A 9,862-nucleotide genomic window follows, 5' to 3' on the forward strand; every position below is an offset into this window, starting at 1 on the left:
AGGAGGAGGAGGAGGAGGAGGAATAATAATAATAATAATAATAATAATAATAATGCTGGGGATTGAAGCCAGGGGTGCTTTACTATTGAGCTATACCCCCAGTTCTTTTTCATTTTTTAAGACAGGGTCTCACTAAGTTGCTGAGGCTGACCTCAAACTTGTGATACTTCAGCCTCCTAAATCACTGGCATTGTAGGTGTGCACCACTGCTCCCAGTTGTGGTAAGATATATCTTTGAGTGTTAGATTACTAAATATCTGTAATTTGGAGTTACAAGGTATATGCAATTTTAATTATATAGCTACTGACAGATTGCCCTTTATAGAAGCAAGTAAAATGTGTAGGATAAGACGTGGGCACATTTTGCAGTTTCCCATCTCAAAACCTTGACCTTCTGTCTTTCATAGGATCATGCTGATATTGAGTGGAAGTTTGCAAGGACAAAGCTCTGGATGAGTTACTTTGATGAAGGTGGCACCTTACCACCTCCTTTTAACATCATCCCCAGCCCCAAATCATTTCTCTATCTTGGTAACTGGTTCAACAATACCTTCTGCCCCAAAAGAGACCCTGATGGTAGACGAAGAAGACACAACTTGAGAAGCTTCACAGTAAGACTTTTAAAATCTATTTCTTTTTAAACAAAACTATTTTCTCCCTTTCCTCCTGTGTGATACTGTCCATCTTAAACATCATAAAATCACTTCAACTTATCTTTTGGAGATTTGTCAGGCAAGTGATGCAATGTCATTCTCCAGTTCTAATATATAGAAATATATTCAGATGGGTGGGTGGATTAGGTGCTGGGAGACTGTTGATGTAACTTCTCTGTCCATTTTCAATTACAGGAACGCCATGCTGACAGCCTGATACAAAATCAACACTATCAGGTAATGCTTCTTCATGGGGACTAAACACAATAGTTCCTGGCCAGTTCTGTGAACTAAAAGCAAACTTCACTCCGGCTATGACTGGATTTGATGAGAGTAGGAGGCTTGGAAAAGGTTAAGTCACTCTTTAGGGTGGATTCCAAGCCCTTTAACAGCTGGATCAGCAAGGTCCATAGTATAGAAAGCTATACTTAATCAAAATGCATTCTGCTGTCATGTATAACAAATTAGAACAAACATATTAATTAATTAATTAAAAAAAGAAAGCTATCCTTGAGATTAAGTAAAATAGGATATGTGGCTGTTCAGTCAGTCAACAAACATCTGAGACCTACTATACATCAGACATTAAGCTAGACACTGGAGATACCACTGAGGACATAAGCTTTCTACTCTTATCTAGCCAGAATTAAATACATTAAATAAATCATTATGTGAACAAAAGGCACAGAGTAATGGGAATATATAATAAATAAGGAAGATAGTACAGGACAAAACTAACCTCAATAAAGTAAAAGCTTATGTGCATGTCAGGAACTTAGGTCTTTCTAAATTCCAATACAATTTTAATGAAAGAAACATATAAACACTTCTATCTCAGCAGCCAGAAGATAAACAAGCATCCAAATATGTGAGATATCCCTTGAGAGTAGTTATTGCCGATCACAAGAAAGAGAACACTCTCTCGCCTTCCTAATTAACAGAAACCCCAAGTAGATAAATGTTCTGCCAGGCTTAAAGCAAATTCAGTCTTATTCTAGAAAGTCAATTCCCTAACTTTGTTCCCTTTAAGCAAAACTAAGAGAAATAGAAAATACAGAATATGGTAGGTAACCTTTCTCTCACTAATCCTGCCTCCAGCCCTTATTATTTTCACAATGAATCTTAGGCAAGATTCATTGCCTTCATTTTATGTTTCATAGTTCTCACCAAAAAAAGAATCAGTTGCTGGGCTTCTCAATGAGTTATTTAAGTTCTCAGAGTAGCAGAAGTAGTAAGTGTAGCATCGGCTATTTATTACTTACTATAGGCCTTGAAATCAGCTTGAAGTAGAATTGAATTCTTATTTTGACATTCACTAGTTGTGTGTTCTTGGAGGCATCAGTTAATGTCACTGAGCCTCAGTTTCCTCATGTAAAATGGGAATAATTATAAAAAATTGTGTTGTGAATGTTTAGTGGTGTGTGTGGGGGGGTGTTGGTTGGCATAGTGTCTGATACATTGCAATAAGTGGCCTATCCTTGTCACCATCACTAATATAAGCCATACTATGTGTGTGCCATTCCCCTGGAGGCTAAAAAGAGGCCATCCCTGTAAAGAAGTATTGGCTGGCTCTAAGAAAAATATGTTGCCTGTGTAGCAGACTTAGTGACTCTCAACTTTATAGAGAGAGAGGGAAAAAAAAAAGTACGTGTTACTGGGAGTATTAAAGTTTAATCCATCCTGAAGGGAAAAGATACTGACTGTAAGCACTCGAGGATTATTCTACTCTCATTATTGTATAAATATAAATACATGTTTACCTAACACTTGAGTAGAAATTCTTCCTTTGGAGGTGAATTTGACTTTACTGGCACAATCTGCTATCAAATTCAGATATTCAATAATTAATTTAGCCAATAGACTTAATTCATTTTTTTCTTGCAGAAAATGTCTGGGTCCTGTGAGGATTTTGTTTGTAAAGATGGTCTAAGAATGTTCTATTTTCTATGTAGGTTTCTTATTTTATTTCTGAGAGCCTGAGAAAGAAACTGAATGCCTCATTTTTTTTTTTTTAATTCCAGGAAGTTATCAGGAATTTAGTCAAAAGATATGTGGCTGCTATGATAAGAAATTCCAAAACAAATGAGGGGCTAACAGAAGAAAATTTTAAGGTAATTTAATCATGAAGTGGTTTAATTTCTCATTTCTTAAGTATCATTTAATCTCCAGTCTTTAAGATTCTGGTGGTGGAATTTCCCCTGCCTACAACACAGCAAAACCAGCTACAGTTCTTATTCTAAGAGAATAAGTGTGAGAGATTTTAACAATGTCTCTCACACCAGTCAGTTTTATGAACAAAAGAAATCTGTTCTATGCATTCTTTTAATAATCTGGGTGTTTCTTGGTGTGGCAATTGCATTACTTCAAATGATGTGGCAAAATACCGGGAGACTTAAAAGGCCTTCTTTGCCAAATACATATAAAGGTCAAAAACTCTATTATGAAATCTAAAGCCTTAAGAAACTCTACCATTAAGCACAAAAATTTTCCTATCAGAACTAGCCTAAAACAGTGATCCTCTTTTGTCCCCCAGGGCACATTTTTTTGTTGTCATACTGACATCTAGTGGATAGAGATAAGGTTGCTACTAAACATCCTACTATAAACAAGATAGCCTGCCACAACAAAGAATTATCCTGCCCAACATGTCAATAGAGACAAGGTTGAGAAACCCTATCCTAAAACATATATACATTATATACACATATATATGTTATATAATTTTTCCTAGGTCATACAGAAATGCTATTATCATAATCCATAGACATAAGTCATCTGTTGAGAGCCCACTATGTGCCAAGCACTCTACTAAGTGCTGGGGTACACTGGTGAGCAAGATCTAACTCATACCTAGTTTCATGGAGTGACAAACAATAATAATGTAAAGTGATAAAAGATTGAGGGTTCTGACAGGGTAAACACAGGGCACCGTAGAAACAGAGAGGAGGGATACTCAATTGGACTTTGGGAGTCAGGATAGGTTTTTCCAGAGCAAATGATGTTTAAGCTGAGTGTTGCAGGAGGAACTAGATAAAGGGGAGCTGAGAAGTGTTCAAGACAGAATGGCATAGATAATGGCCCAGAGGCAGGAGAGAATATGTTCATATGGGTGAACAGTAGAAAGCTTGGGGAAGAAGAAATGAGACTGCAAAGACTGACAGGTACTAGGACTTGAAAAATCCTGTAGGCATGAAATGGCATTTCTACTTTTTCCTAAGGTCAGTGGTAAGTTACTCACACTTTTTAAGCAGCAGGATAACATGATCAGATTTAAGCTTTCAAAGATGGCTTTTAAAGAAACAACCTAACATCTAAGCAGCCAGTTAAGGAGAGGACTTGAATGGACAGGGACCCCTATCTCAAAACAGCAGTCCCATCACCTGACATTTCATTTCTCTGATTTCATTCCTTGGAATCATAATAGCTTTTTCTTCTCCAATGGTCCTTTTCTATGCAATAACCTGTGAAAGCCAGTGCCCTAATCTAATACCTTGTCAGTTAACACTATTAGTCTGTTGATGTGCACCTGATGGGGAGGTTCTGAAATCAACTTTACTCACTACACAATCTTTCAAACTAATTTGTTTTTCTTGGGCTTGAATAATATAAATTTTTTTTTCTGGTATTATGTGTACTTTGTGGTTTGCTACTAGGCAAGACCTAGAATATTCCAAAGGGTATTTAATGTGCTCATTTTGAACTAAAGTTCAAGCTTTTTGACATACATGTCTCCCCTCTTTCCCTAGGAATTAAAGCAGGACATCTCCAGCTTCAGATATGAAGTGCTTGACCTCTTAGGAAACAGAAAACACCCAAGGAGAAGCTTTTCCACAAGCAGCACTGAATTCTCTCAGAGGGATGACACCAATGATGGCTGTGGTGGGGCTCGGGCCAAATCCAAGAGCGTCTCATTCAATTTAGGCTGCAAGAAAAAGGCCTGCCATGGGCCACCTCTCATCAGAACCATGCCAAGAGCCAGTGGTTCCCAGGGGAAGTCAAAAGCTGAGTCATCAAGCAAACGCTCCTTCATGGGTCCTTCTCTCAAGAAACTGGGTCTTCTTTTCTCAAAGTTTAATGGTCATATGTCTGAACCCAGTTCAGAGCCAATGTACACAATTTCTGATGGAATCGTCCAGCAGCATTATATGTGGCAGGACATCAGATATTCTCAGATGGAGAAAGGGAAAGCAGAAGCCTGTTCTCAAAGTGAAATTAACCTCAGTGAGGTAGAATTAGGTGAAGTCCGGGGTGCTGCTCAGAGCAGTGAATGCCCTCTAGCCTGTTCCAGCTCTCTTCACTGTGCATCCAGCATCTGCTCCTCAAATTCTAAACTTTTAGACTCCTCCGAGGATGTATTTGAAACTTGGGGAGAGGCCTGTGACTTGCTCATGCACAAATGGGGTGATGGACAGGAAGAACAAGTTACAACTCGGCTCTAAGTCAAGTCCCTATCACCTGTTCTGGAACTCAAAACGAAATTTGTAATTTCCTTATTCTCAGAGGTGACATAGAATATGACTCCCTCACTGCCCCCCTAGAAAGGAGAGTGAAACTCCTATTATTCTCACTTTTCATAGCCACATTCCCCATTTTTTGTTCTTGTTTTATTATTACTATTATTTGCCTTTTTATACCTATTAACACTAAGTCCATCTCACAACCAACTGAAGGGGTATTGCCCCTAATCAGCAGAGGTGCAGTCGGGTGCTTAACCCTTTTGCTTTGCTTTCGTTTTCTTACCCTTGCTTCCTTGAAGCTACAGGTGCCACTTTGCTACTGTTGCTGCCGCACAGATTCCTGACCTTCCTCAGGATCTCATGCCATCTTCCCACAGGGCTGAGGGATGTGGTCAGCAGTCCCCACCAGCTATCAGATAAGGCAAACCAACCTGCCTATCTTTGTTACCCTTCAGTGCTACACGCTGCCCATGCTGGTTCAATGAACAGCATCAAAGGGAGGCTGAACAGACTCCAAAGAATTGTCAGCTTGTGGTTTCTAGGTATAACTGGCCTTTTTGTTTTGTTTTGAAACACAACTTCTCAATTGTGGGGGCTGTTGAGTTTTTGTTTCTTAAAGATGTGTTAGTTTCTTAATGTGTGCCAATGAGATATTTACCCTATAGTATATGTCATATCTAATAAGTTAGGCAAATTCCTGTGTTTGTGTATTTCAGTTAACTTACTACATTTTAAAATTTGATAGTATTGAAATTAGTATTTAGGATGTATACTGTTTTTTAAAAACTTCTACTGCACTCTAACCAATTATCATTACATCTCATACATTGGCAAGAAAAAATAATTAGCTGATATATTTATAGGGTCCTATCTACTGTTGATAGTTTTAATTATCATTGCTATCAAGGCATTTCTAAGATAAAAGCCTGGATTTAAAATATTTTTTATCAGAACAATGACATCTTGCTGAGGTATTGAAACCTGAAAAAAAAAACCCATCTTCATGTTAATTAATTACTTTCTGGGAAAAAAAATCAACAAAACAATTTCACATCTAGATAATCTAATTCAGGTTGTAGTTTTAATATTCATTGGGGGCAGCAGAAGTGCATGTGTAAACTTATGTTAGATATAAAACATAACAACCCTAGCAGATCCATGGACCTGTGAACATGAACCAAATTCTACTGTCTTCAAAAAAGTGCTCCTGGAGATTAAATTAAGAATGCATAGCCTAGAAAAGACAGGTTAGTTGTCACCCTATGCTTTTAAATGTCAGTGCCAATAGGAATCCATCTAAATTCCTGTATGTAACTTCTGGTTAAAGTAATTAAATAAGGAATTTTCAAATAACGAAAATATTTCTCCAAACTAGCTTTTAACAGTATTGTTTCTGTTGTTCAAATTGATTTCCATTGCTTTCCCAAGCATTAGGAGTGATGGTTAAACTGTTTCACATGGAAAAGAGTTAAATTAGGGAGCTAGGGCAGCAAGAGGAGATGTTGAAGAGTAAAACTCAGATTCAAGGAAATGAGATCAAGCTGTGTCAAGACCCATTTGGCAAAGGGTTGTCTCAAAATAATTCCTTGATCATATCTGAAGTGGTCATTTATTCAAATCTAACTTCTCCCCTGCTTCACTAAGTAGGATTATCATAAATGGCTCTGACATGTTTTAAAACAGGCTACTTTCAAAAAGAAAAACAAAACAGGTTAATTTCCAAAAGAAAGGTTTAAGTTAAAGATTCAACTTTCCTAGTGAGGCACAGTGGTACACACCTGCAAATCCTAGTGGCTCAGGAGGCTGATGCAGGAGGATCACAAGTTCAAAGCCAGCCTCAACAACAGTGAGGCCTTAAGCAACTGAGTGAGACGCTGTCTCTGAATAAAATACAAAATAAGGCTGGGGGTGTGGCTCAGTGGTTGAGTGTCCTGAGGTCAATTCCCAGCATGCCCCCCCTCAAAGCTTCAACTTTCCAGTCAAATTAATTTGAATAACAACAGAACCCAGACTACATTCCTAACTCATACTGATGGCACTAAAGAACAAAACCAAAAACAATATATAACCCAATTTCATCAAAGAAAAACATGTCTTTTTCACAAATATATGTATGTCTGATAAACGAGGCATAATCATTCTAGCGGTTATTTTATCATCAGAAAACAGAGTAGCCAAACATGGAGTCATGCACTAAAATATGACCTTTTCTCAGTTTATATTCTAGAGAGAGAATAAATATAATCACAGTAACCAACCTTGACTATTGAAACGAGTGTCATATTTCATGGGAGTATATGCCTTTCCAAATCTTCTTATTGTCCTTGTGACAGGCTTAGGACTTCACTAGTTACCTTGAAACCTCATTTATGATGGGAGTTAGGCTAAACAGCTATTGCCCTAACTTCCATCTTGGTGACAACATTTTTATTAACTCTAACTTGTAGAAAGTAGAAGGGGAAAGAGTTTTGCATTCACTTCTTAACTTTCTGGATCAGCTAAAAAAAAAAAAAAAAACATATTTGGGGCTGGGGATATGGCCAGTGGTAGACTGCTTGCTTACCTACCATGTTTAAGGCTCTGAGCTCCACCCCCAGCAATGCCAAAAAAAATGTATTTAATATCAAAATACTTAAGTATGTCCTCTAACCCCAGAGAAGGTATAAGCCAACTTGAGAGTACATTTACAAGCTTAAAAGCTAAAATAGAACCTTAGAGAAGAGCAATTATATTCAAACCTTATAAAAGGGGAAAAGTGTCCAGAGGATTTGTTCAAAGGCACAGAGCTAGTTAATAAACTCAAATATTCTAAATAATAGAAACAAGACATTACAAAAATATGTATTATATATAAAATCGTAGATGTATAAATGAAATTGCCATTACAGATACCTACTGGCATATTTAAATGTAAAGTAAGGAACGTACCACAAAGTAAAAAAATATATAATTATAAGAATCATGTACTAATTGATTTTTAAAAAGTATTCTGTGGTTTGTTTCCATTATAGCTGGCTTTAACTTTTAAAAACCTTGGATTCATTTGAGTCAGTCTCCTTGATATTAAGGTAAATATATTATACAGTACAAACTGTATTAGAAAGTGACCAGTGCTTAAGTATATCCTTCACTCCTAACTTTAACTCCAGTGAAGTACAAAGATGTAGGAAAGATTCTAAATTCAAAATCACTGTTTTTCAATGACAAATTTTAAAGAGAATGTAAATTCCCCAAGTAATATCTTTGTACTTAAGTGGGACTATGGAATACTTTCCAGTTCTTTCTGCCTCCCATAATCATTTATTTTACTTTGACCTAATTTAGGCTATTATTATTCAGCTAAGTCCCAAATACCTGCCTATAATTTGACTAAAGAACTTAAAAAAATAGGACCTCCATCTTTTTAATGGCTTAATACCTTTTTTAAAAAAGAACTTTATAGTTCTAACAGTAGTGCAAACCTCCTCTGAACAATGCAAAAGGTATTTTAGAGAAAAAATATGAAGTAATGTCTTAGCCAGAAAATATAAAAACAACTGTTTGGCATTCACACTGCATTTGTGGGGAAGATTCAAAGTGGTGTTTTGACAGTTTTAGTGGCCCAGACCTTGATTTGTTAAATCATCAGGCAAAAAGGTATTTGAAGTTAGGCTGAAATTCCTTTCTGTTTAACACTACAAAAGAAAACCTGAACATATTATTTTGGTAATCAAGTTTTTAAAACAGTGCTAACAGATCATTTGTAGAAAGAAGTTAATTAAATGGTTCAAATCATTTAAATACCTCTTCATACCCACTCCCAACTCCTGCAGCTTTGCCCATGGCTATTTTAGATTGTTTCTTTGGCTTAAGTGCTCCAAATACCCACTTTGTTTGTATACAACTAACCTGAGTGCCCTGAAATTCTATTTGAGCCTTACTTTAGTACACAGAAATTCTATTTCAACTATACTGACAATGACCCTTTCTCAATCACCTTTCCCAAATAGACGAAGTTTTTGGCTTTCTTTGCTTTTTCAGATGTTCCCAAAAGTGAGAGCCTGGTCTGTGTATGTATGTCCATACACATTGAATCCTTAACAGAATTTGATGCATCTGGCCTTGACCTTTCATCCCTTTTGGTGATCACTAAATCATTTTGAAAGGGAGGAGAAGCAGGGATAACTTTTCAATGGAAAGACACTTCCTGAGATATGGTGAAGTACTAAAATGAACTACCATGCTAACATCCTCTATAAGACAACTGTTATATCCAGAGTTTTCAGGATTTGCAGTTTCTGGTTTTAAGGGAAAATAATTAAGCATTTAAGTCAGAATAAAAAAGAACTTACCTGTAAAAATATACATTTTTGACCAAATAAAGTCTGCATACTTCAGATTTACTACATATTTGAGATATTAGTATTCATAATGCTGATAATGTGGCCTATGATTTTCCTTAGTATGCTACTTGATGTTCCAGAGAAGGTTGGTGGCTTTTGAGTGCTTTTACATTTAGAAAATGGAATGTCTACTAAACAGAGGAGTTAATTGCAGGAACGATGCAGGCAGCAAGCTAGAGTACAATACCATCTTTAAGCTCAATATTTGTGTTCTCTCATTCTAGAGTGCATTTGTCTCGTACCTGTTAATTTATTAGATCTGCTATTTTTCTAAAGATATACTGTCATTGTTTGTGATACTTAAGAAACCTATACACATTAAGAATTATAATACAAAATTAAGCAGAATGCCCTTATGTCAAAAGCTTGT

The 9,862-nt window shown here is 36.6% G+C and overlaps 1 protein-coding gene across 1 annotated transcript in view; it reads left to right on the forward strand.

Annotated features, from left to right (window-relative positions):
• The window catches only part of LOC125614291 (short transient receptor potential channel 5), a 52,909-nt gene extending 43,047 nt beyond the window's left edge, over positions 1–9,862 (forward strand). Inside the window, exons 4-7 of the mRNA XM_048796864.1 lie at positions 408–611; positions 849–890; positions 2,675–2,764; positions 4,400–9,862. Of these exons, the coding sequence (XP_048652821.1) occupies positions 408–611; positions 849–890; positions 2,675–2,764; positions 4,400–5,092 (1,029 nt within the window). The 3' untranslated portion in view covers positions 5,093–9,862. The remainder of the gene's footprint in view (positions 1–407; positions 612–848; positions 891–2,674; positions 2,765–4,399) is intronic.

This window comes from Marmota marmota, unplaced genomic scaffold (assembly GCF_001458135.2).
Source record: "Marmota marmota marmota unplaced genomic scaffold, marMar, whole genome shotgun sequence".
Classification (NCBI taxonomy): domain Eukaryota; kingdom Metazoa; phylum Chordata; class Mammalia; order Rodentia; family Sciuridae; genus Marmota; species Marmota marmota.